Raw genomic sequence first — 27,741 nt, 5'->3', positions numbered from 1 at the left:
CAGGTCCGTGTCCTCCTCCTCTCCTCCTGGGGTGTCTGTCAGGTCCGTGTCCTCCTCCTCTCCTCCTGGGGTGTCTGTCAGGTCCGTGTCCTCCTCCTCTCCTCCTGGGGTGTCTGTCAGGTCCGTGTCCTCCTCCTCTCCTCCTGGGGTGTCTGTCAGGTCCGTGTCCTCCTCCTCTCCTCCTGGGGGGTCTGTCAGGTCCGTGTCCTCCTCCTCTCCTCTCTGGGGGGTCTGTCAGGTCCGTGTCCTCCTCTCTGGGGGGTCTGTCAGGTCCGTGTCCTCCTCTCCATGGTCTGTAGCGTCTGTCCTGGCCCTGTTGTCCTCCTCTGAGGGTCTGTGGTGTCCTGTATGTTTCTGCAGCCTCCTCTCCTATCAGCACTAATCCAGTGTTCTTCCTCCCCAGTGAGCCATCATGGGTGCCTACAAGTACATGCAGGAGTTATGGAGGAAGAAGCAGTCGGATGTCATGAGGTTCCTGCTGCGTGTCCGCTGCTGGCAGTACCGCCAATTGTCCTCCCTCCACCGTGCCCCGCGGCCCACCCGTCCAGACAAGGCTCGCAGACTGGGCTACAAGGCCAAGCAAGGTGCGTACCCCCCCCCATCCCCCAGATGTCATTGTGTGCAGTAGAGGCCTCTGGTGCTGCTTTTGGGTGGGATTGCTCTAGCACATAGTAATGTCCGAATGCATCGCTGGGTGTCCCATGTCATTGACCATGCCTAATGTTCTAGTGGGTGCAGCTCCTACATGGCAGGGTGATCCTGACTCCATCAGGGTGAAGCCATTGTGTCTCACTGCTGCATTGCAGCTAACGTAAGTGAATGGGGCCCCTTGCCGCTCAGTGCAGCTCCTCCCACTCACATTAGCTGCCATGCTGCATGGCTCAGGCAGGGTGGCAGTGATCCGTGGCTACGCTGTCTCCTGGCATCACTAATTCAGGTTGTGCTCTGTGGTAGATACTCTTTATGGTCAATTTGCTGCTATAATTTGTATTCCTTAAGCAGCGTCCAAACTACAATACTCAGCATGCATTGGCAACTGGCTGTCAGGCCATGATGGGAGTTGTAGTTTGGCAGCTGGAAAGCCATAGATTTGGGACTTCATGGTTTCCATACTGACAACTACCAAATCATTCCAGAGTCCCAGTGTATAATAAAGTAATGTGAACAGATCCCTATCCTTTATACATGGTGGTATGCTTTTTCTATGGACGTATACTTATTTTTCTTCTCCTCATATAGTAGTTAATGTGCATTTGTGTGTATGTATATTATAGGTATCGATGATTGATAGTCTGTCAGCCCCAGTTCCTTGGGGAGCTATCATTATTAGGATATTCTCTGTGACCTACAGGGTTAGACTTGTCCCTAGCTAAATATCATGTATTATGTTCTATGCACATTATAAAGTCTTCTCTTTGTATACACAGGGTATGTCATCTACCGTATCAGAGTTCGCCGTGGTGGCCGCAAACGCCCAGTTCCCAAGGGTGCAACCTATGGCAAGCCTGTGCACCATGGTGTGAACCAGATCAAGTTTGCTCGCAGCCTGCAATCTGTTGCTGAGGTAAAGAATGCGTTCAACATTTTTGTGTAGTTTTTTTTTTTTTTTTTTTTATTGCTGCTGTTTTGGCATCTTTTCCATATAAAGTGTCTTCTGAAATAAGGCTTTGCCCACACATCCATATTTTACTGTCCACACATGCAGTCCTGCAAGAAGGGCCCGTATAGAACATAGTCTATGGGCCAAGGTTTTGCTGGCAGAATACATGGCTTAGATCTGCTGTGGAACTGGCATCAGCTATAATGGACAGAGGCTTTGCACTGTTGTAGCTTTGACCCTGCAGAAGAACTTTTGTGGGGTGCCTGGTAGAGGATAGTCTGAGGACTTGTATATGCCTGTATTGCCAGTCTGTAATCTTTTTGTTGTTCACATACATAAAGGGTAGACGTTTGTAGTGTCCAGTAACAAATGCTATGTATGTAATTAAGTGCTGTGACCTAGAACAGAGTACAAGTCCTATTACATGGGCCAATGAAGGCCTCATCAACACTGTAAACGAGTGCCAATCTGCTAGATTGGCGCTTGTTTCCTGGGCTTATTACACTGCACAATAATTTACCAAGGGCTGTGGACATCATTAGCATGGTTCATGCAGCCCCTGTCCAAACAGTATATACTTACTCTGTCCATGCTCCTGGTCTTCTCTTGCACTCTGTGTCCCATCACCATGGGATGTGGCTTCAGAGCGGCCTGTCTGAGCTGCCCAATTATCGCTCGGTGTAATAGGGCCCTTTACAGTGACTGATTCCAGCTTTCAGCGATGAATCCTAAATATCTGCATTGTGCTGTTAATAATTTGACAACTGGGTATTGCCAGTAGGGTTGCAGGGCTCTACTTGCACACTTACTACTACTTGTCCAGTCACTGCTGAGTGCCTGTGTAGGGTTATGGCTGGTAAGAGGATTGATGATGTCCCGTCTCCTGGTGGAAAAACAGGAACAGCAAACTCTTATGAGAAAAGATGTTGTAGAATTGCATCATGGTGAATGTAAGTATTTACTAAACCAGATGTGTCAGGAGGGGTTCTCCTTAAAGCATCTGACAAGTCTTGGGCAGCCAACATGTTTAGGAGTTTGTGTGTCTCCTATGTGTCTGAATCCTCTGCTAATGGGGAGATCCTATTGCATGGCTACTAAGAATCTGACTTCTAGTGTATGTTCATCTTTGGTTCATAATTTAGAAATGAATGAAAACATCTAGACAATACTGCTGAGGACTTGCTATTATCTGTGCCAAAGTGCTATTTCAAGCAGTGCAAACGTTAATGGAAGATGTTACTAGTTTAGTATCAGTCTTATACCCCCTCTTGTTTGGATGGATTGGTACTGGGCTCTACAAACTTGCATAGATGAGTAATGGATACAGGATTGCATGTGAAATGAATGAAGTAATTCCCTGAATAAAGCTGGCTATGCACATAAAGAGCTGTGATCTTGTTTGTCCTGTGTTTTCACTCAACCTACCGACTTATACATGGCAGAGTGTCCATGATTTCACTATGGAGTGTAGAAAGAGTTGCAGCTCTCTAGGGAGAGTTGGGAGACCACCATATACACTAAATGGTTTATGGGTTCAGCCAGTTATCTGATGTAGTGCTTCTCAATTCCAGTCCTTGTGGCCCATAAGCAGGTCATGTTTTGAGGATATCCTATGCAGAGAACAGCTGTGATACCTGATGCACTGAATATAGTTATCACTAGAGATGAGCGAATCGGGTTTGAGTCCATCCGAACCCGATTGTTCGGCATTTGATTAGCGGTGGCTTCTGAACTAGAATAAAGCCCTAAGGCTATGTGGAAAACAGCCGTGACGAAGTGCCGAAAGGCAGGAAACAGCTGTCGGCTGTTAGCGCTTAGGGCGTCCTCTCCTAGAACTGATCACTAAGATGTTTGTTTGATCAAATAAAGAAATCATGGAGACTTCGTAAGGGTGAGTGCCATGTCTATATATTTTCTATTGAAGAAAACATGGATATAGTCATTGGCTATATCCATGTTTTCCAGACAACCTTAGAGCTTTATCCAAGTTCAGCAGCCCCCACTAATCAAATGCTGAACGTTCGGGTTCGGATGGAATTGAACCCAATTCGCTCATCTCTAGTTATCACCTGTGAAATACTAAGGAATTCCTCAAAACATGACCTGTCTGTGGGTCATGAGGACTGGAATTGAGAAGCACTGATCTAATGTATACGGTTGGGTTTATCATGGGTTTGGTGTATGATTAAAGCGGTTACCCCTCTTGCTGCTTAAACTACAGCTTAAGGTTACAAACACACTTGCCGGATCTGCAGCGAGTCTCCTTGCTGCGTTTTTGCAGCGAGACTCGCTGCAGATCCTGGCCCTATACTTTCAATAGCCGAGAAACTCGCAGCAGGGATGTACATCCCTGCTGCGATTTTGTCTGCAGCCCGCCCCATTAACCCCCCGGCCGCCGGACATTATACATTACTGGGTCCCCGTTCCTGCTTGCTTTGGGGCTCCCGGTGTCTTCACGGCCCGCCCGGCCAATCAGTGCGCTGCGGCGGGGCAGCGCATTGATTGGCCAGGCGGAACGTGCCGGGAGCCGCTGAAGCAAGCAGGAGCCGGGATCAGGTAATGTATATCGCCCCGCAGCCCCCGACCGCACCATCGCCCGCAGCCCCCGACCGCACCATCGCCCCCAGCCCCCGGCCGCACGATCGCCCCCAGCCCTGCAGGGGCAGATCATGCGGCCGGGGGCTGGGGGCGATCATTCGGCCGGGGGCTGGGGGCGATCATGCGGCCGGGGGCTGCGGGGCGATCATGGGGCTGGGGGCGATCGGGGCTGCAGGGGGGCGGGCAGGATATACATTACCTGATCCCGGCTCCTGCTTGCTTCGGCGGCTTCCGGCACGTTCCGCCCGGCCAATCAGTGCGCTGCCCCGCCGCAGCGCACTGATTGGCCGGGCGTGCCGTGAAGACACCGGGAGCCCCGAAGCAAGCAGGAACGGGGACCCGGTAATGTATAATGTCCGGCGGCCGGGGGGTTAATGGGGCGGGCTGCAGACAAAATCGCAGCAGGGATGTACATCCCTGCTGCGAGTTTCTCTGCTATTGAAAGTATAGGGCCAGGATCTGCAGCGAGTCTCGCTGCAAAAACGCAGCAAGGAGACTCGCTGCAGATCCGGCAAGTGTGTTTGTAACCTAAAGGGTACTTTTATGTCTTATAGGTGCCTATCTCTCCTCTAGGACCTACAACTATCTAGAGGCAGAGTAAATTTTAGCCTGGAGGTGACTAGGAATCTGAAAATGGCAGAACAGGCTGTTTTTATGAACTTTTCATAATGAGATTTTGTTCAGGAGTAGCAGTGTGCGCCATGCAGCTTCTGTAACTGTAGTTGGATCCTGAATATGGAGATGAAGCCTTGTAATTCTGAAAATGCAACAGGCTATAGTGGTCAAGTGTGTGCAAAAGTACCTTTGGTTGTGGAAAGTGTTGTACATTGAGTTTGTAGAGAATTGTCTTTTATTAGTATTTACAGCTTATTGGGTAGTGAACATGGTTTTAGGGTTAACTTTCCCTGTACTTTCAGTGCTGCACACTGCCTGTGTTTTCTAACCTTATTTAAAGGTAAACTAACAGTAGGATACATAGAACCTGCAGTTTTGTTTCCATGCTGCATGGGATGCTAAGGATGGAGGTTATTTCCTCCAATGCTTTACAGTGATGAGTGCCGAAATAGTCACTGCTCCTTAGGGCTGGGCGGTATACCGTCAAAATACCGATACCGTCTCTGGCGTCGGTTAACCGACCTCAACTTTGCCAGGACGGTATCTGCGGTATTTTTACTATTTTCCTACCTGAGCCCTAAGCGCTGCACAGGCCGGAGGAAGCCTCCTATGTGCAGTCTGTGCAGGGATGCACGGACTGCACATAGGAGACCAGCACCGTGTGTCAGAGCGCCCCTGCCATCCTCCCCCGTCCGGCATATCACAGCGGTCTTCCCGGCACAGCAGAGCGGCCCCCACCCGCCCGACACGGCAGAGCAGCCGCCCGCCCGGCATATCGGTCATCCACTTGCCCGACACAGGTATCAGCCCTCCGCCCACCCGGCACAGCGGTCATCCACTCACCCCACATGGCAGAGCAGCCCCCGGCTGGCACAGTTGACCCCAACTCGCCCGCCACAGCAGAGCAGACCCCAGTCGTCCGATGCAGCCCTTCATGTCCCGTGGATACCACACGGAGCGCTGCGCGACTCAGCCCGGTCCCATAGTCCACACCGCACACGTGTTCTGCCCTCCCTACATGATCAGATCCTTGTCTGTTCCTAGCTTGTTTAGTGCCAGTAGAGCCATCCTGCCCCAGTCTAGCTCACAGAGCATTTTCTACACTGGATACAAACAGCCTGGACACCATACTGATACATTGTTCATAGCTAGTCCTGCTCTCAGCTGTATCCAGTGTAGACAATGCTCTGTGAGCTCTACAGACTGATACATTGTACATAGCTAGTCTTGCTCTGTATCCAGTGTAGACAATGCTCTGTGAGCTCCAGACTGATACATTGTACATGGCTAGTCCTGCTCTCAGCTGTATCCAGTGTAGACAATGCTCTGTGAGCTCCAGACTGATACATTGTACGTAGCTAGTCCTGCTCCCAGCTGTATGCAGTGTAGACAATGCTCTGTGAGCTCCAGACTGATACATTGTACATAGCTAGTCCTGCTCTGTATCCAGTGTAGACAATGCTCTGTGAGCCCCAGACTGATACATTGTACATAGCTAGTCCTGCTCTCAGCTGTATCCAGTGTAGACAATGCTCTGTGAGCTCCAGACTGATACATTGTACATAGCTAGTCCTGCTCTGTATCCAGTGTAGACAATGCTCTGTGAGCCGCAGACTGATACATTGTACATAGCTAGTCCTGCTCCCGGCTGTATACAGTGTAGACAATGCTCTGTGAGCTCCAGCCTGATACATTGTACATAGCTAGTCCTGCTCTCAGCTGTATCCAGTGTAGACAATGCTCTGTGAGCTCCAGACTGATACATTGTACATAGCTAGTCCTGCTCCCAGCTGTATCCAGTGTAGACAATGCTCTGTAAGCTCCAGACTGATACATTGTACATAGCTAGTCCTGCTCCCAGCTGTATACAGTGTAGACAATGCTCTGTGAGCTCCAGACTGATACATTGTACATAGCTAGTCCTGCTCCCAGCTGTATCCAGTGTAGACAATGCTCTGTGAGCTCCAGACTGATACATTGTACACAGCTAGTCCTGCTCCCAGCTGTATACAGTGTAGACAATGCTCTGTGAGCTCCAGACTGATACATTGTACATGGCTAGTCCTGCACTCAGCTGTATCCAGTGTAGACAATGCTCTGTATACCTGTGTATACACGTCCTGTATTGTGTACATAGCTATATACCTCTGTGTACACATTGTGTAGTGGCTGTATACCTGTATATACACATCCTGTAGTGGCTGTATACCTGTCTATACATGTTCTGTAGTGTGTACATAGCGTTGGTTGCTGCTCAGTTAATTTTTATATTTTTTTACGTTATTGAAACTAAATATTGCATTTGGCACAACCAAGTGGGTGTGGCTTGTAAAAGGGGCGTGTCATAATTATCGCTCAATTATCGTTACCGCAGTTATATGTACGATAAACCGCGATATAGATTTAGGCCATTATCGCCCAGCCCTACTGCTCCTCCATATTCTTGCCAGTGGGGCACCTGTCTAATTTGCACATTAAAGGGTTATATCCAGTGCTACAAAAACATGGCCACTTTCTTCCAGAGACAGCACCACTCTTGTCTCGAGTTCAGGTGTGGCTTGCAATTAAGCTCCATTCACTTCAATGAAACTGAGCTGAAAACCCCACCCAAACTGAGACAATAGTGGTGCTGTCTCTGGAAAGAAAGTGGCCATGTTTTTGTAGCACTAGGTAACCCCTCTAAACTGAAGATCCTTTGTACCCAGCCCTATGGGAACATAACAGCAGGTTAGTCTTTTTACCTGCTGCTATTTTCACTTTTATCCTGTCTTGACAGCTTGTGTAACAGTAGGCACAAGAACAGTATAAATCTGATTTTTCCTTTGATTTGTTCTAGGAGCGTGCTGGCCGTCACTGTGGAGGGCTGAGAGTTCTTAGCTCCTATTGGGTTGGTGAGGACTCCACCTACAAGTTCTTCGAGGTCATCCTCATTGACACCTTCCACAAGGCAATCAGACGCAATCCAGACACCCAATGGATCACAAAGGCTGTGCACAAGCACAGGGAGATGCGTGGCCTGACATCTGCTGGCAAGAAGAGCCGTGGTCTTGGAAAGGGCCACAAGTTCCATCTCACCATTGGTGGCTCTCGTCGTGCTGCCTGGAGAAGACGCAATACTCTTCAGCTTCACCGTTACCGCTGATTGGGATAGTACTTGTAAATTTGGTAAAAATAAAGAAGTTTGGACAAATCTTTGTTTTTGGCTGTGATTGTTCCTGACAGTTGAAGGCACACTGCTCCTAAGTTCTTGTATGTTCTGTCTTAAAAAGGACTTTCTAGGTTAAAAAAGGCTTTTTGAGAAAAAACAAAACAGCACTACACCTTTCAGGTGGTTTGTGAAATTACTATTTGGCTCTATCCACTTCTATAGAACTGAGCTGCAATACCTCCCACGACCTATGGACTGGTGTGGTGCTGTTTCTAGAAGAATATGGATAACTCCTTTAGGAGTACTGCCACACACTAAACCTGCTGCATTTCTGATACCAGATTTGACACATTGCAGGTTTGAAATTCACACTGCGGGTCAGTTTCTGCATAGAAGTTTTTTTCTGGATGGAGTGTTTTAAAATCTTTGCAGAATCTGACACATTTGATGTCCCACTGTAAGGATACAGTCTATTTCAGTGCTTCTCAATTCCAGTCCTTAGGCCTCACCAACAGGTCATGTTTTGAGGATTTCCCATACAAAGGACACCTGTGATAATACCTGATGGACTGAGTAATTATATCACCTGTGAAATACTAAGGAAATCCTCTAAACATGACCTGTTGGTGAGGACTGGAACTGAGAAGCACTGGTCTATTTGGTCTTCACAGCCACTTTGCACCTGTAACTTCATTTTTTTTTCTTTGTGTCTTGGAGTATTCCTTTTCACCAGGGGCAGACAGACTGCAAAGGGCCCCTGTGAAAAAAATTAGTTTGGGCCCCCATAACCCATTCGTTTCTCCACCTTTCTGCCTTGAAGGTTCACACATGTACTCCCAGGTATCTGGTACATGTGTCCTGGTTTCTCGGAAGGGCCATACAGTCCAGATGCCAGGGCCCATTAAGGGACTACTGTAGTCAGTGCAGGCCTCAGTGTGGGTCTTTGGGTACCTGTGGCCCACTAATAGAACTGATCATGGGGAGCACTCAAAGAACCCGTCAGAGACGACATGCTGACCTTGTCCCATCTTGGACTGATGTCTGTGACCACAGCTGGGTCATTGTACAATGGATGCTGTGTGGGGGATGAGAGTATATACTGTAGCTCAGAGTGTGGAAGTGGCCCCAGAACAGCACTATTGGGGGATAGAACAAATGGGCCCTTAATCACTGTTGGGGCACAGGTGGGATACATGTACTGTATGTGGCTGTACAGGTGGGATACATGTACTGTATGTGGCTGTACAGGTGGGATACATGTACTGTATGTGGCTGTACAGGTGGGATACATGTATTGTATGTGGCTGTACAGGTGGGATACATGTATTGTATGTGGCTGTACAGGTGGGATACATGTACTGTATGTGGCTGTACAGGTGGGATACATGTACTGTATGTGACTGTACAGGTGGGATACATGTACTGTATGTGACTGTACAGGTGGGATACATGTACTGTATGTGGCTGTACAGGTGGGATACATGTACTGTATGTGGCTGCTTAGGGGAGATGTAAGAGAAAAACAACCATGCTGCAGAGGGGCACAGATATTTGCTAAAATGCATAAACTTACAGCACCAGAGAGGGGGGCTCTGTGCGTTCTCTGACACAGTCCACCCTCTATCTTACAACTTCCAGCAGCCTGACTGACACACTGACAATCACTCACTGTCCGAGCTGCTGCTGTTGCTCCTCTTTTCAGTCCAGTCTCTGGCAGCCATAACCCTGCAGGTTCCCTCCAGCCCTTGTCATCACATGCTCGCTCTCCTCCTCACACAATGTATTCCGGACAGTGAAGTACAGGAAGGGGGGCGGGGGTCTGTCACCACATGCTTTTTCTCCTCACACAAGGTATGTCACAGTGGAGTACAGGAGGGGGTGTCAGCAGCAACGTGCAGGAGGGGAGGAGAACCGGCCCCGACTGGGCACAGCATCCAGTCACTAAAGGGGCCGCATGGGGCCCGCACTTCCTGGGTGCTAATGCCGCCGGGGGGCCAACTACAGACATGTGCCATGCTGAGCTGACACTTTAGTCTGAGCCTGGTGGGCCCCTCTAGTGGCCTGGGCCCCTGTGCAGCTGAACAGGATGCACAAGTGATAGGTCCGCCTCTGATGCACACTGCAGTATAACAGATTTGTAACTTGCAGTGCTGCCCCAATGGTGTCCAAACCTTTTCTGTCCCCCACTTTCTCTCTATTCTGCAATCTTAACCCATAATACACTGCAGTACTAGTGTCTGGTAACCTGATTAGGCTAGGTTCACACTGCGTTTTCAGCATCCGTTTAACGCATCCGTTTTTTTCAAAAAACGCATGAAAAACGGATTGCAAAAAACGGATTCATTTGTGTGCATCCGTTTTTCCATTGACTTCCATTATAAAAAAAAACGGATCCGTTTTTTTTGGCGGACCAAAACGGACCAAAAAACGTTGCTGACCCTATTTTTCTGGACGTTAAAAAAAACGGATCCGTTAAACGGATGCTGAAAACGCAGTGTGAACCTAGCCTTATAGACAAATATACACAGCAGATGTGGGGTTATGAGACATCAGAACCCCTCAGTTGTTTCCACTTTCATAGGTGCTACATATGCTATTTACCCCTACCCCGCCATACATTTTAGGTTTTAATGCCCAAGTAACACTTCTCCATGGTTGCCTTCCAAGCTGTGTAACTTTGACTTCACTCCAGTCAGACACCGGGGAAAGTTATTTATCAAACTAGTGTAAAGTAGATCTGGCTGAGCAGCTCAGTGTAATGTCCTATATGATCCTGTGGCGACTTTGAAATGAATAAGGCAAAGATATAAAAGCATACTCTCCTCTGTGTGTGCAGTGGACGCAGCCAGGCTCCAGCCACCATGCCCTAAAGAACTTGCTACTCGCTAAATATTCACCATACACAAAAGACTGCTTACAATGACCGATACCTGTGATATAGAAGTCAGACATAGGCCCAGATTTATGGGCTATCTTTTAGCGTCTGCACTCGTGAATCATCGTGGCCCCACAGGAGCTACCAGTCAGTGACCACAGCTGTGTCCCGCCTCACTGTTCGGCAGAGTGGGTATTTCTAAGCGGGCTGTGACATGACAGGATTTGGAGCCTGGTAGGGGGACCATGTGCAGTGATGCTACACTGCATGAGTACAGGTAAACAGGACTTTATTATCCCACCACCCCTTGCCGCCTCTGGATTTTTAACTTGCCCAGAATGCCCCTTTAATTTCTGTTTCTCTTTCAAGCACACATGCAGCCATAATTGGATGGGGAGACACGTAAGTAAGAGGTGTAACAACCTTCCGCACCTGATTTAGCAGGCGGAAATCTGCTACCGCTGTGGCACTCGCATGTCCTGCCATGGTCCTTTTACACGGAACAATTTATCGTTCGAATTTGCACGATAACGATCGAATTTAAACGATAATCGTACGTGTAAACGCAGCGAACGATCAAGCGACAAGCGATAAATCGTTCATTTTGATCTTTCAACATGTTCACAAATCATCGTTAATCGTTCGTAAAAAATTTGCAGATCGTTCAGTGTAAACAGTCTTAACGATTTCAACTATGTGTGAGATAGGCTTAAACGATCGCATAGCGAATTTTCCGTACAATGTATTGTTCCGTCTAAACGCTGATCATTATAAAAAAAACATTGTTCATTCAAAATCGTTAATCGTGCAATCGGGTGAATTATCGCTCTGTGTAAAAGTACCATTACTAAGGCGTGTGAATCTGGGCAGGACCTAATTAAAATGTGTCCCTTCCCCCCCAAATGTTCCCAGAGAACACCACATTGAGGATAGTTTACTGCTACGCTACTTAGGGCTTCTTCTCTATATTACACACTACCTTATTACACTGTTGCTCATATAGCCGTCACAAGACTGCTGATGGATTGCGGGCAGGACACTTCAGCAGTCACTGAAAGGCTGAACAGGCAATTCATCAGGCAGGTCAGGTATTTCCCCCGAGTTTTGACAACATCGCAACCAGGGGAGGGCGGAGTTCTGGCTGGTGTCCCCAGAGCCTGTGATGCGGTACAGGTAAGTAGCGCTTGTTTATTATGTTCTACCCTGCCTGCTGTAAAATTATTATGATTTTCACCGGAATTCTCTTTTAATCCACCAGTAGCAGAGATTTCTTTTTTTTTTTCCTTGTAGGTACAGTGGGAGCCCTGCTGTAAAGAGTGACAAGCTAGAATACATACCCTTCATATGTATGATCATTAAGGGGTTAAAGGGGAGCTGCATTTAGGAAAGAGTTAACCCTGTCCAATCCCCACCTATAATCTTAGCTTGTCTGTGATAGGCTTCTTTATGATTTGGGCTGTTTATCTATATCACATGCTGACCAATGGTGCGTTTGCACAGATTTATCTGACAAATTTTGGAAGCCAAAGCCAGCAATAGACTTGAAAAATTTGTTTATAGTCTGTTCCTGGCTTTGGCTTCAAAAACCTGTTAGTAAATTTCTGTGTTAATGTACTATAACACCCCCCCCCCAAAGGTTTTTTTTTTCAGCGCTACAAAGACTGGCCACTCTTTCCCCTCTCTCGTTTGCAGTTGAGCTCCATTTACTTCAATGGAACTGAGTTTGGAACCCCCTCTAATCTGGAGATAAGAGGGGGAAAAGTGGCCATGTTTTTGTAGCGCTGGATAATCCCTTTAAGCTGCTGAAAATCCTCACTTCCTGCAACACTCTGTCTCCACTGCCCTGTCCTCCCCCTCCTTTCTGGGACAGGACATGTGATCACCAGCTTTGCTGTGGGTCAAGCAAGCTGTAAGGTTTTCTGTAAATGACTCAACCTAGCCAAAGCCGTATGGGGCAGTAGTGGGCGGGGGTACCAGGCAGTTGGCTCTGAGGTGCAATGCATGCTGGAAGATGTTGTTTCCTGGCCTGATGCAACAATGTAAAACTGGGATCATTTGTAAAGGTCTGAATCTGGGGCTAAGAGCAGCAAAGACATGCAAGAAAGTTGCCAAATGATCAGTGGGGGATCTGGGAGTGCACATATATGCACTCCCAGGCTAACATCAGGGGCGGCAAGTTGGGGAGTGGTGTAGGAGCACTCACCCCGCTAAGACTGGGCTGAGGGTGAGCGCTCCTACACGGGACCGGGTAGGGGGTAGATGGGCGGCTTGTTGGGGTGAGAATCAGATAAGGAGCACTCACCCCGCTGCAACTGTAATAGGACCGGGCAGGGGCGTGGGACAGAGGGAGGAAAAATATACGTCTAATCTATTTCTATTTCTACATGCGCCCCCTGCTGGTGGATAAACTTGAGATGTGACGTCACATTTTTTTAAAAGTAAGCCTGCCTGATCTACTGAATTGAGGGAAATAGCACTATATGTGCATTTCCCATAATAAGTGTATATTAGAGATTTGTATAACTTTCTTTATGTAATAACATATTTAAAAATACATTTTGCCCAGAGTACCCCTTTAAATAGCATTTTAACATCTCCAATCCTGGCTCTTATGGTGGGATAAGTTACAGCTGGCACCTGCATGCTCCACAAATCACAGGAACTACCAACTCATGATCATGTTATGGGGAAGTGTAAGATGCTGTGAAGCAAATCAGTGCAAAATATGTGTCCTTAAAGGGGTCGCCCAGCGAAAATCTTTTTCTTTCAAATCAACTGATTTCAGAATGTTATGTTGATTTGTAATTTACTTCTACTTAAAAATCTTAAGTCCTCCCATACTTATCAACTGTTGTATGTCTTGCAGGAAATGGTGGATTCTTTCCAGTCTGACACAGTGCTCTGTGCTGACATCTTTGTCCGAGACAGACTGTCCAGATCAGCAACAAATCAGATAGAAAACCTCTCCTGTCTTGGAGATGTCAGCAGAGAGCACTGTGTTAGGGTGCCTGCACACTACAGAATGACGACAGAAACCCATCCGTACATTCTGTAGCTCGCAGACTGGTGCGAGCTACGGAATGCTCAATGGGTTTTCCATCGCCATTCTGTAGTATGCATGTACCCTTAGACTGAAAAGAACAACATTTACTGCAGGACATACAGCAGCTGATAAGTATGGGAAGACTTGAGATTTTTAAATAAAGGTAAATTACAAATCTATATAACTTTCTGAAACCAATTGATTTGAAAGAAAAAGATTTTCTCTGGCTAACCCCTTTATCACTAATGAGTGTGACTCATCAGCATACCGGTTGCTGAAGAAGTAGGGTGCAGCTCTAGGGGTCCTGGAAAACATGGATATAGGCTGTATCCATGTTTTTTCAAGACTCCCTAGGGCTGCATCCAACTTTACCAGCCACTGGTATTTAAATGCTGAATGATCCGACTCATCTCTAATCCCTAAAATTTAAACTATTAGGTTGACTAATCATAAATGTTCTGGAGCTTCTGTTTTTGAAGTGTACCTGTCACGAGGACCACTGCTGCAGGCGGACTTTTGGGTCTCCATGGCTATGAACACGCATCCAACCATAATGCATACCATCCCCATTGATTCAGAATCATAGAAGTGGGAGGCCTGAGGCCTTCCCTAGGTGTCTGGATAGGTAGCATGGTGCATTTAAATGGGTCAACCCACATCAGTATACTGAAATAATTTGTAACCAAGGGGCTATCATATTGGTAGCCAAACTTTCTGGTATTTAGAAAGGAAAATAGCAGGGAATAGTGCAATTGTAGTGGAACCATAGGGTCCTTTTACATGTGCCAATTTTTTGCCCACTGGCCGCCGCTAGTGATCAGCGAGATTGACGCTTTTTTGCAGTGCCTTTACATGCCATTAGAAATACGGTGGCTGTGCTACACGAACAATCCATGTATTGTTCGTGCAGCAATTGATATATCCATGTATAGCCGTACGTATAGCCATACATATACCCGTGCTGTCCGTTTGCCAAACACACAGCAGTAGCCAGATTGTGATCCAGCATCATCATCTCCAGCTCTCCCGTCCAGCCTCTGCCTTCAGGCCCCACCTCCTCCGGCTGTCAATCATTCTGGAGGAGACGGTGCCTGAAGACAGCGGCTGGACCACAATCAACTCATCACTAAGGGGTTGTGACCCCTCGGTCTTTTTTAGGACTGCAGGCTCGTGGTCACTTGTGGGTCACTACGTTTCATTCACTTATATATGTGTAATGAAGTCGTACGAGGCTGTGGTTCCTTGCTGCGTGACAGCGGAATGGCTGCTTAGCCTTAGGTCTCCACATGTCTTTTTGACACTTGCTTTATTATCCCTTTGATCCCATAACTGTTTATTTATTTGACCAGACAATAATTTTTACGGCTCAAAGATCCACTTTTTGTGCCATTTACCCTCCAGCTTGCATTCATACACACGAGAGAGCTATAAACTAAACTTTCTATTTAGCAGTGCCATTTTCTAAAACCTATAATAATAATATTTTTTTTGTATTGCGCCAACAGATTCCACAGCACTACAAAGCTCCAAATCCCCTATTGCTTTGCTTCAGATGCAAAAGAGAACTTGCAGCTGCCACTAGAGGGAGCCTGCTGCATACTGTTCTACACTGTACTAAATATCAATGCAGCACCTTCCCTCAGCTGGCTGGGCAAGGGCTATGTTACTCTGGATCAGAAAAACTGCTCTGAACACTACAAAGATTTTGAAAGGCACAGAATTTTACTTTAAGGTCTCCAAAAGTATTGTGTTACTGTTACATTCCAGTTATGTCTTGGAAACATGTCAAGAAATGGATGCCAACGTATACTGTAGCACACTGCAGCAGCCTTGCAACTTTAAAGGGCCATCTGTAGTCTACTAGTCACCACGTTTGGGTCATAAGTACTATCATACTGTTAATATCCCAGCACTAAGCAGTTTGCTCTACTGTGCTTTTGTCCATACACCATTAGGAAGTAGCCCAAGGGTAGTCACTAACTGACAATGTTTAGACCGTTAAAGGGGTAGTCCACCAAAAATTTTTTTCTTTCAAATCAACTGCTACCATGAAGTGCCAGAGATTTGTAATTTACTTCTATTAAAAAATCTCAAGCCTTCCAGTACTTATCAGCTGCTGTATGCCCAACAGGAAGTTGTATTATTTCCAGTCTGGAGAGCAGGAGAGGTTTTCTATGTTGATTTGCTCCTGCTTTGGACAGTTCCTGACATGGACAGAGGAGGCAACAGAGAGCACTGGGTCAGACAGGAAAGAAAACACCACTTCCTGCTGGACACACAGCAGCTGATAAGTACTGGAAGACTTAAGTTTTTTTAATAGAAGTGAATTACAAATCTCTGGCACTTTATGGCACCAGTTGATTTGAAAGAAATTTTTTTTTGGTGGACTACCCCTTTAAAGCAAATGAAGGCAACTACTCTCAAAGGTTTGTTAGGCCGCATTCACATGTTCTGTCTTAGCTCCGTACGACACGGATGGTGAATGCCTGACCTGGGCTGTTTTCCCGCACAGCATGATGTATCAATATCATGCTGGGAGCGGGGAAAGCGCCCATTTACACTGACAGGCGGAATCCCTCCTGCATCAGTGTGGTAATGGGATGCCTCGCCACGTAAGGTTCAAACATGAAGGAGATATACTGTATAATAAATACAGAGACAGATGAAATTGTGAACTTGCAAACATTTTCTAATTAGGTTTGACATTAATATTGTGCCATATGTCTTCCATAATGTAATTGTCAGTGTCATACCTCAAGGCTCATGTGGACAGCAACTGTTGTATTATGCCCCAGAGCTGCATTCACAATAGTGCAGAGCTAATATTTCTAAACCAGATGTAATGCATTAACTTGATGTAGAAAAAACTGACCCAGTGCATAGATTGCTATGGATGTTCCTGAAGACATGCATGCTGACTGTTTCCAGTAGCCAGCAGCAGAATGGGGATCATGGTAACTGATGCAATTTATTTACTTGTTACATAACCTTGTCTATGTACTGTTGTCAATGAAATTAAGCTGAGAGTAGTTTTCCATTGAAGGCAGCATCATCTATTGGGAATATGGTAAGTATATAGGAGGGGAAGGAGGGTAGACAAGAGGCCTGACAGTGACAGCAGTGCACATGCCACCTGACGGCCACGGCCACCATGCACTAGGCACTGTAGTAGCGGCTCCCATCCCTCTGACACATGTCACTCTTAGCACACACACACCCTGCCCAGCAAACTGACGGTCCCTGCCGCCATGTGCTCGCCTCCCCTGCCATCCCCTCCTCTGTCAGGTGATCATCCATCTGAGGCACAAATTTGGGTTGCAAGTTTTTCTGGATCATGCAATCATGCATCTCTGTCTTCACACTGCCTGCTCTACCGCCAGCTGCCGCTGCTCTTTTGGGCAAGTGTCCAAGGAGCGCCTCATAAGCGCATGTCCCCTCTGCCTCTTCTTACCGGTATCACTGTTCTGATCTGCTCTTATTGATCACTGCTGAGTGTGGTGGGTTGCTACTGGCGTCCAATGCAGTTGCCTATCTTGCCCCATTCTAAAAACGTCCCTAAAGGATGATTCTGAAAAAAGGCCAGGAATCAGCCTAAAACTACATGGAAGGACATGGTCAATGATCTGTAGAGAGATGGAAACATCATACTTTGGGGTTGCTTTTCTGCAAGAGGGACATGACGACTGCATCATATTGAAGGGAGGATGGATGGGGCCATGTATTGCAAAATTTGGGCAACAACCTCTGTAAGACCATTGTAGATCGGTCGTGGATGGGTCTTCCAGCATGGCAGTAACCCAAAACACACAGCCAGGGCAACTTAGGGGTGGCTCCATAAGAAGCATTTCAAGGTCCTAGAGTGGCCTAGCCATTCTACAGACCTAAACCCAATAGCAAATCTTTGGAGGACCAATTCTCAGCCCTCTGGCTAAGATGAAGTTTAGTATCTGTTCATAGGAACAGTTCTTAAGAAAACCACACAAAGGAAATAAGGGTTGAGGAGGTGTTTGACGTGGCAATTCAGATGGTCCAAGATGCCATGACTCTCTGGACCTAAACCATGGGCTTCAAGTGGGGAAAGAGCAGAAGTGCCCTTGGAGTGGTGACCCCCGGGTGCTGTAATTCACTGGGGTCAGTAAAGAGCATGCACTTCACTAGCACACACCTCTAGCTCCCTGACCTTCCGGCTGCTGGTCACTAAGAGAAATCTTTATAGATTTGGTCAGATGTCTGGGCTAAAACTCAATGTTGCCCGAAACCTGAAAATTCTGTTTTTCTATTTTATTAAATACTCAGTTCATGCAATAAAATGCAAAATACGGTGGTACCTCGATTTTCAAACTGCTCTGAACTCGAACAATTCCATTTTCAAAACAATATTTTCAAGAAACGTTTACTTCAGAACTCAAACACTTGCTCGGTTCTCAAACAGTTTTTCGGCAGCCAGTCTTGAAGTCTTGTGTAAAACCAATCTGCAACACCCCACAGATCGCACAGAGACACTGTCATAGTGCAGGTGCTGTTGGCGTCACTGCATGACTGCACTGCTATGTGTTCCCTGTTGACTGCCACCTCCTTGAGCCTTTCCTCCAGTCCTCCACTCTTCTGGATTGTCTTCTCCTGCTGACACCAAGCACTTGCACTATAAAGAATAAGGTGTTAGGGTCCCTGCACTGTACTGTTTTAGTACTGTACACTATGGTCTCTGCGCCAAATCCCTCCTGCTATGTATTTGAATAAGAGGGCTCGTGTGCCTCAGCTCTCTGCTTAAAGAATTGGCATGGGAGTGTACCTATGATAAGAAATACAGACCTCTCTATTCTTTGTAGGTGGAAAAACTTGCAAAGTCAGCAGTATATTAAATACTTATTTCCCCACTGTATTTCAGAACATTTGGGGTATGTAGTCATAGATTATTTTTAGCTAGATGTATGAGTTTAACCTCAATGTACATTTAGCCCCATACTTACCTCTGGCCATTTTTGGTTCGGTGTGAGACATATGCCTCCTATTGGCAGCTCAGATGCTAATTGTCAGAACTAAGTACAAGTATTGCTGGTAGCAGAGGTGTAAGCTTATTTCCCAGCCAATAATTATTTATGATAAATGATATTTATCTAAAAGCTAATGAGTCATATTTGGTAGGGTATTAGCCTGTATAGCCTGACGTTTCTATTCATTGTGAAAAATGGTTGTAAAGGGTATTTTTCATGCTTTAAAAAAAAAATAAAAATATATATATATATATATATATATATATATATATATATATATATATATATATAGGGCCGGATTAAGAAATGGGCACCAGGGGCACGTGCCACTGGGCCCCCACCACAAAGGGGCCCCCACCAACCCAAACCCGGAAGCAGAGTTCCGGGTTCAGATTGGTGCATCTATGGCTGCATTTCCACGTTCCGGACGTGGAATGCATGTCCCGGAGTCCCCCCGCGCCCGGAAAGCATCTGTAATTAGATGCTGGGAGCAGGGGAGACTGTATTCATAAGCGCCGCGCTGTAATGAATCAGCTGTGCGGTGCTGTTATTACAGCGCGGCGCTTATGAATACAGCACACCACAGGGGATTGGGGGGGGGGGACAAATACAGCTATTAGCACACCACAGGGGATTGGGGGGGGGGGGGGACAAATACAGCTATTAGCACACCACAGGGGATGGGGGGGGGGAATACAGCTATTAGCACACCACAGGGGATTGGGGGAGAAATACAGCTATTAGCACACCACTGGGGATTGCGGGAGAAATACAGCTATTAGCACACCACAGGGGATTGGGGGGGGGGGGAGAACTACAGCTATCAGCACACCACAGGGGATTGGGGGGGGGGGGAATACAGCTATTAGCACACCACAGGGGATTGGGGGAGAAATACAGCTATTAGCACACCACTGGGGATTGGGGGAGAAATACAGCTATTAGCACACCACAGGGGATTGGGGGGGGGGGGGGGGGGGGAGAACTACAGCTATCAGCACACCACAGGGGATTGGGGGGAGTTGAACTACAGCTATCAGCACACCACAGGGGATTGGGGGGGGGGGGGGGAACTACAGCTATCAGCACACCACAGGGGATTGGGGGGAGGAGAACTACAGCTATCAGCACACCACAGGGGATTGGGGGGGGGGGAGAGAACTACAGCATTCAGAGCACACCACAGGGCATTGTGGGGGGGGGGAGAACTACAGCTATCAGCACACCACAGGGGATTGGGGGGAGAACTACAGCTATCAGCACACCACAGGGGATAGCTACATGAGCATCACTAAAGCGTTAATTACAATGCTAGGGGCATTGGGGGCGCAAGTACTTTTTCTTGCCCCAGGTGCTGCTAACCCACACACAGCACATCTGCACACAGTATAACATTAAGTGCGGACACAGCAGGAGCAGAGGATATTATTGCTATATGGAGGGCACAGCCAGGGACATTATTACTATATGGAGGCACAGCGGGAGACATTATTACTATATGGAGGCACAGCCAGGGACATTTTTACTATATGGAGGGCACAGCCAGGGGCAGTATTACTATATGGAGGCACAGCGGGAGACATTACCACTATATGGGGACATAGGGACTTTATAACTATTTGGGCGCACAACAGGGGAATTCTACATACACGGGCAACTCACATACAGTACTTACTCACTTTACTGGAAATCACACCAAAAAGTGGAATTACTACTGTTTGAGACCTTATAGGTTGGAAGAAAGGAAGTAAGTTGTTGAACAAGTGCGGAGCCTCAGATGTTTGTCTGGCAGGTTCATCATGGTCGTCCGGGCCAGATGGAGAGGAAAAGGAAAGTGACACCTCAGATCATAGAAGACATCACCTGTGAGTCACTGAATGATGTTTTATTTGTATTTTTTAGGTAGGGGTGCCCCGGGGTAAAATAAAAAAAATGTTAGACTATATTGCTCTAAACCATAATACCCACACTGCTTCTCCCTAGCAAAATCTCCCCACATGTTCAAAAATCTGCCACCGGCCGTGCATCGCTACGTTTAATAGTGATGTGTGACCGATGGCTGATCCAGCCTTATAAAAGGCTCTGTAAGCGAGCGCTAATCTAGCAGAACAACGCTACTTAGCCAGTGGGTAAGAACACACAGAAAGTGCTGGGTTCTCACATTGCATTATTATCACAAACACAATGTGAGAACACTACCTGATAGTCAGCCGCTCCTGTCTCTAGGGCCTGGCATCTTTCTCTGCACTGCAGCCTCTAGTGACCATCACGAGCACAACAGAGGAGGATGCTGAGCCACACAGCCAGGAGTGAGGAGGGGTCTGTGCTAAGTCGCTTACAGTAAGCAGCCATCTGTATAGATTGTGGTATAGTTATTTATTTATTTTATTTTTTTTGGGGGGGGGGGGGGAATGGGGGGCCCCCAAAACAATTGTCGCCCAGGGCCTCCACCAACCTTAATCCGACCCTGTATATATATATATATATATATATATATATATATATGCTCTATACACAGCAGATGCCCGCTGCTAACTACAATGTCGGCCAGGATGAGGCATAACACCAATCTTGACCGTTTAACTCCCTAGTTACCATAGTCAATAGATATCAGTTGGTTAGATGCCAGATGCATTTGAGTCATTGCTTGTACGATGTGACACGATACGTATAATATATATGACGTTTCTTTGGGGCGTGGTGGGTTGATCCACAGTGGTGGGTTGAGTCAGTCCATTCCTGTTGGTGGAGGCAGTCAGTCATGCGCTTTACAGACTCACACACGTGTTAGTGGTGTCTGGAGTCGCACAATGTTGCTACATGTCGAACTATTACTGTCACATTGTATAGAACACAGGCCATACAAGAAATTATGTCAAAACACCATACCCTGCTTGAATTATTGATGTCACTGCAGGAGGGAACAATGATTTTCCTGCTCTGCAACTAAGACTCTCATCACCAGGCAGCCTGGGGAATTATGTAAAGCCATTACATAAATAGAATCCCATATAATAACAGGGCATGAATTAAATAATTGCACATTTTTAATAGGATCTTAAAGCTGTTGTTGAGACTTGATACGAGAGAGATACATTCCCTGAGATGGGAGGCTGCGCTATTGTACTATAGGACCAGAAAAAATAATGAACTGTAATAAGTATAAAGCGAACGCTCAGTCTAATAGGGCAGCACTGGTTATATATGTAATGTTTACCTGTGCTATGATTCATAGCTAACCCGATTATTATATCATACTAGAGTATGTCATATATACTGATGACCGGTAGGTGTTGACATCATACCGGCCTAATATCATATAAATATAAGTGGTTATATTCCCTTGGGTTATTCCTGCTGAATATTTCCGATATGGAAGACATGCAAATATTGTGCTGGACTGTTGGATCCAGGGATTGGCCAATTCTTTCTACCATATAGCTGCCTTTTGCCACCCTATAAACTATAGGAGTGAGGGCAGCTGAAAGTAACCACACATGGCTGCAGCATATGACTACACAAGGATTGTTTGTAGACACAAAGCTCTCCATATATGCTGTAAACCCTCAGCAATCTGTGCCAATAGTTTAGGTGCCCAATTTTTCCATCAACATATCAACATATGAGGACTTAAAAGAAAGAAAAAAAAATGGGGGGGGGGGAGAGTTGTATGCTTTAGGGGTACATGTATGTCTCAACATATTTTTTCTTGCTGTATAAATAAAACTTTTCAATACCAAACATGTTTAACTTGTTTATGTTTGTTGTGTACCCTTTTATCTAAAAAAAAAAAAAAAAAGAGGAAAAGGGGGGGTGTACCCTGTACCCCCACCCTAGACTGGTGACCCTGTGCCCCCACCTAAAACTGGTCACCCTGTACCCCCACCCCAGAGGCTCCAGGCCACCATGAAGCCTTACACAGTTATCCACACGGTCTCCCTTCTCATTGTACCCAGTATACCCTATTACTGACCGGAACATCCAGCAGTGATACGGTATACTGATAAATGAAGCTTCTAAACTTAGGCGTGTTGGAAAATGTTTTGAAATAGGCATAATGAAAAAATAAATACAAAAAAAAAAATATCGTGGCACTTTAAATACACTTTTTTACATCTTGTACTGTGTGCATACTGTGTGTGTCCTCCTGCCCCCACCCTAGACCGGTCACTCTGTATCCTCCTGCATGCACCCCAGACTGGGCACCTGTGTCCTCCTTCCCCCACCCCAGACTGGTCACCCTGTATCCTCCCGCCTGCACCCCAGACTGGTCACCCTGTATCCTCCTGCCTGCACCCCAGACTGGTCACCCTGTATCCTCCCGCCTGCACCCCAGACTGGTCACCCTGTATCCTCCTGCCTGCACCCCAGACTGGTCACCCTGTATCCTCCTGCCTGCACCCAGACTGGTCACCCTGTATCCTCCCGCCTGCACCCCAGACTGGTCACCCTGTATCCTCCTGCCTGCACCCCAGACTGGTCACCCTGTATCCTCCTGCCTGCACCCCAGACTGGTCACCCTGTATCCTCCTGCCTGCACCCCAGACTGGTCACCCTGTATCCACCTGCCCCCACCGTAGACTAGTCACCCTGTACACCTCTCTTCACTCATTGTCCTCCCTGTCCCTTTTCCACATACCTGTAGCTTAAGGGGCCTATTCCACGGAGCGATAATTGGCCGAATCACTCGCTGGAATAAAGAAAACGATCAGCTGATGATCGAGTCATCGTCTGATCGTTTATTTAGGCCCAAACCTAAAATCATCGGTCACCCACCGCGCATCACTTTGTGGAATAGCGGTGCATGGCGGGCAACCGACGATTTGAAGAGCAGCATACATTACCTAGCAGGGCTTCTCCTCCGCTCCGTCTTCCTCCCCAGGTACCGCGGCACAGCATCAGCTTCGGTGCGGCCTGACTGAGCTGTCAGACCGCTCAGCCAATCACTGGCCGCGACCGCCGCGGCCAGTGATTGGCTGAGTGGTCTGACAGCTCAGTCAGGCCGCCTGGAGTTGATGCTGTGCCACGGGACCCGGGGAGGAAGACGTAACAGAGGAGAAAACCTGCTAGGTAATGTATGCTGCAAGGGCTGCATGGACATCGGTAACGATGTCCCTGCAGCCCTCGCTAAACGATCATCGGGCCGTGGAATAAGCCCAGTAAACGAGCGCCGATCTAGCAGATCGGCACTCGTTTATACTGTTGATCGGGCCTGTGGCATAGGGCCCTTAGTCTTCCTCCTTAATAGTGCAGACTGTAAAGAGCCTGTGCTGACATCATAGTAACATAAAAAGGTCCTTCTGTTCTCTAATTTTACTGAATTGTCTCTTGGTTGCAGTTTTGCTCTGATTTATGCAAAACCGTAGTAAAAAAAAAACAACGTTCTTTCTGAAAACCATGGCAAATCTGTAGCCAGGAGACAATACACCACTGAAAGTATGATTCCGTTTGGGTGACCATGGGCCCCCCAGGAGCTCAGGGTCCCGGGCTACTGCCCAAAACAAACTTATAATCTGCTACTGTTCCCACTTCAGGAATAAAGCGGGGGATCGCGGACAGCCTGTTATAGAGACGACTGCTGATAAATATTATGTTCTTTATTATTGGGGTATTTAATGAGACGGCTGCATTCCCCCGCTATGTTCACAAAGTGAGAACACAGCTTTAGGATGCAATAGCAAATCATCAGTAGATATGATTTTATCTTTTATGCTGAAACCAGAATATGCCATTGAATTAGCACAATAAAATGAATAGTTCTAACACTGAATACATTAGGTGATGCGGTCATAAATGAGAACACAAGATCTGGTGTCTCCAGTCTACTTATATAAGCCTTGAAAGAAATGGATACAACACACATCCTGGTGCTTTATTTAAAGGTAAACATATCTAGTTATGTAACTGTGTTCCCTCCGTCATCCAAGCCAAAGTCAGCATCTACTTTCCAGAGATATGCCACTAACACACAGAAATGCAGGCTCTCTTATCTACTCCAGATTAGCGTAATATCCCATCAGTCAGGTCTGGGTTCCTCATTCCAAATATATGCCTGTGCCATAGTTTCCTTGTGATTAATACAGCACAATTATGCTGGCTGTGTCCTTATTTGACTCAGGAAGATATCAGGTACACAATGGAAGCTGCACTGGAGCCAAAGAATCAGTAGTAGTTATATAACATGCTGCACTGAGATGTGTCACTACATGACTAAATCCCAATCCAGGTAAGAGGAGAATGTGTACACTCATGTTCTTGATGGGAAAAAAAATTACAAAAAAATATCTATATCTATATCTATATCTAAATATCCACCAAGGTTACGGTGAGCTGGATCATAGTCATAGCTGGCCAGGAATAAATTGGGTCCTCTGGGATTTCCCTCTTGCTTTCCAGTATTTTGACGGCAATAAAGCTGGAGTAGGTTTCCTGACTATTTTTCCGGCTAAAAAATGATGAATAGCGTGGAGCTTGATACATGTCCCCCTATGTCTCCTGAAATAAATTCTAATATACTCTATGTCCCCTGAAATAAATTCTAATATACAGTGGTGCCTTGGATTACGAGCATAATTCGTTCTGGGACTTTGCTTGTAATCCAAATCCACTCTTAAACCAAAGCAAAACTTCCCATAAGAAATCACTAAAAAGCAGACAATTGGTTCCATACCCCCAAAAATAAAGATTTTTTTATTCTGAATAACATGTAAAACAGATGAAACAAACATTCAGAAACAGCAGAATATGTGATATTACTGTACAGTATAGCAATCAGCATGTGGAGTATAATGTATAGTAACTGCATAAACCTGATAACACATCAGCAGTCTGTAGATACAGGATGGAGCTGCAGATCCCCATAATGGCTCAGTGTGAGTGCAGACACAATATAGAAGCAGTGTGTGTAGCTGACTGTGAGTGCAGGCACATTATAGCAGGCATGGAGAGGATGGGAAACACAAGAGCTGACAGAGACTGCAGGTAGTATGAGGGAATTAGCAGGACAGGGAGAAAGGGGTTACAACTATGAAGAGATTACGCTCACAGTCCTGTCCCCTGATGCAAGCCCCAGCCCCAGTGGATCTGCTATGATTTGGAAGGTGAGGGAGACTTCCTGGGTCATAGTACAGTGCTGTAGACCACCCTGTTCAGGCCATGCCCCTCCCCCGCTCCGCCTCCCACCCAGTACAGGGAGCTCTTAAACCAAAGCAATGCTCTTAAACCAAGTCACAATTTTGAAAAACTGTGAGCTCTTTAACCAAAACGCTCTTAATCCAAGTTACTCTTAAACCAAGCTACATCTGTACCCTGTCTCCTGAAATAAATTCTAATATACTCTATGTCCCCTGAAACAAATTGTAATATTCTCTATGTCCCCTGAAACAAATGATAATTTACTCTGTGTGCCCTGAAATAAAATGAAGCAAAATTCATTATGATCTAAACATGCCAGAATATGCCAGAATCACCATCGCTGGCAGACGCGTGGGGGCCGTGAGTCAGACCCAATTGGAACCCTTAATCTCTGGTCATCTAAATGGTCTGTCTCTATTCTAATATCATTAGAATGACTGCTTTTTGCTATTCTGATGCTATATGTACAACAGTCATTTGATGCAAGACATCTCTCTGTACGATGTTTTTTCAATGGAAAGCTGATGCCATCTACTAAATCTATTGTATGCGTACCATCTTTATATGAAGTGTAGAGGGGGATGATAATGTACTGATTGTCAACTAGATAATTACACTCTTTTTGCTACATATGGTCCCATAATTGGATATATGTGACTCATTAACCATATGGTCCCATATTGGATTTTGGATTGATGCTAGTCCACGGATGTATAACTTAAGATGGAATCATTGATGGACTTATCATGGACTGATAGTACCTAGTGTATTTTCTTATAAGACAGATGATATGCACCATACCGGAGTTTGAGAACAGTATATGGAGATTTATGAAAGGGTGTAAATATACACCTGGTGTAAACTGCCCACAGCAACCAATCACAGCTCAGCTTTCAGCCCTGGTAAAATATAGGAGGAGCTGTGATTGGATGCTGGAGGCAGTTTACACCAGGTGTATATTTACACTAGAGATGAGCGAACCTGGAGCATACTCGAGTCGATCCGAACCTGAACTTTCGGCATTTGATTAGCGGTGGCGGCTGAACTTGGATAAAGCCCTAAGGCTATGTGGAAATCAAGGATATAGTCATTGGCTGTATCCATGTTTTCCAGACAACCTTAGAGCTTTATCCAAGTTCAGCAGCCCCCGCTAATCAAATACCGAACGTTCAGGTTCGGATCGACTCGAACCCGAACCCGGTTCGCTCATCTCTAATTTACACCCTTTCATAAATCTCCCCCTTTGTGTTTGTGATGCTTCAAGTGTAATTGTTTTTCGAGGTTCTTTACCTACACTTTTGCACCATTTGTAGAAATGCAAGTTTTAATTATCTATAATAAAAGTTATATTTTAATTATGCACATGATTCTGTGAAAGTGTGATATTGCAACATGTATATGACACACACTAGTATTGAGGGGTGTATCTGTTTATACAGTAATCAAAATATGCCCCCTAATATGAATTATAATATGCACGCTACCCCCACTAAGCAAAATCATTCTTGGGGCCCACCCTTCATGCACCCCCCACCCCCACCCATTTTCTAGCCTGCTCCTAACGCACAGTTTACTGTCCCTAAGAGTAGGGATGGTCCGAAACCGAGTTCAGTTCGGGTTCATACGAACCCGAACCTCGGCAGGTTCGGACCATCCCTACCTAAGAGGTTAAAAAGTAATTATTCTGTTAAGCTTAACAATGATTACAAAACCTTGCAGTATGACCATATGCAA

At 46.2% G+C, this 27,741-nt stretch overlaps 1 protein-coding gene across 1 annotated transcript; it reads left to right on the top strand.

The window, feature by feature from the left end:
* The first annotated feature begins 402 nt into the window (after positions 1-402).
* Positions 403-8,003, top strand: RPL15 (ribosomal protein L15). The gene is made up of 3 exons (XM_069960413.1): positions 403-584; positions 1,428-1,564; positions 7,650-8,003. The coding sequence occupies exons 1-3, from the start codon at positions 413-415 to the stop codon at positions 7,953-7,955; spliced, it is 615 nt and encodes a 204-aa protein (XP_069816514.1). The 5' UTR covers positions 403-412; the 3' UTR covers positions 7,956-8,003.
* Positions 8,004-27,741: the final 19,738 nt, after the last annotated feature.

This window comes from Dendropsophus ebraccatus, chromosome 2, assembly GCF_027789765.1.
Source record: "Dendropsophus ebraccatus isolate aDenEbr1 chromosome 2, aDenEbr1.pat, whole genome shotgun sequence".
NCBI classification, from domain to species: Eukaryota; Metazoa; Chordata; class Amphibia; order Anura; family Hylidae; genus Dendropsophus; species Dendropsophus ebraccatus.
Note: the sequence above shows the minus strand (reverse complement) of the source record. Positions and strands in the feature narration are given on the sequence as shown.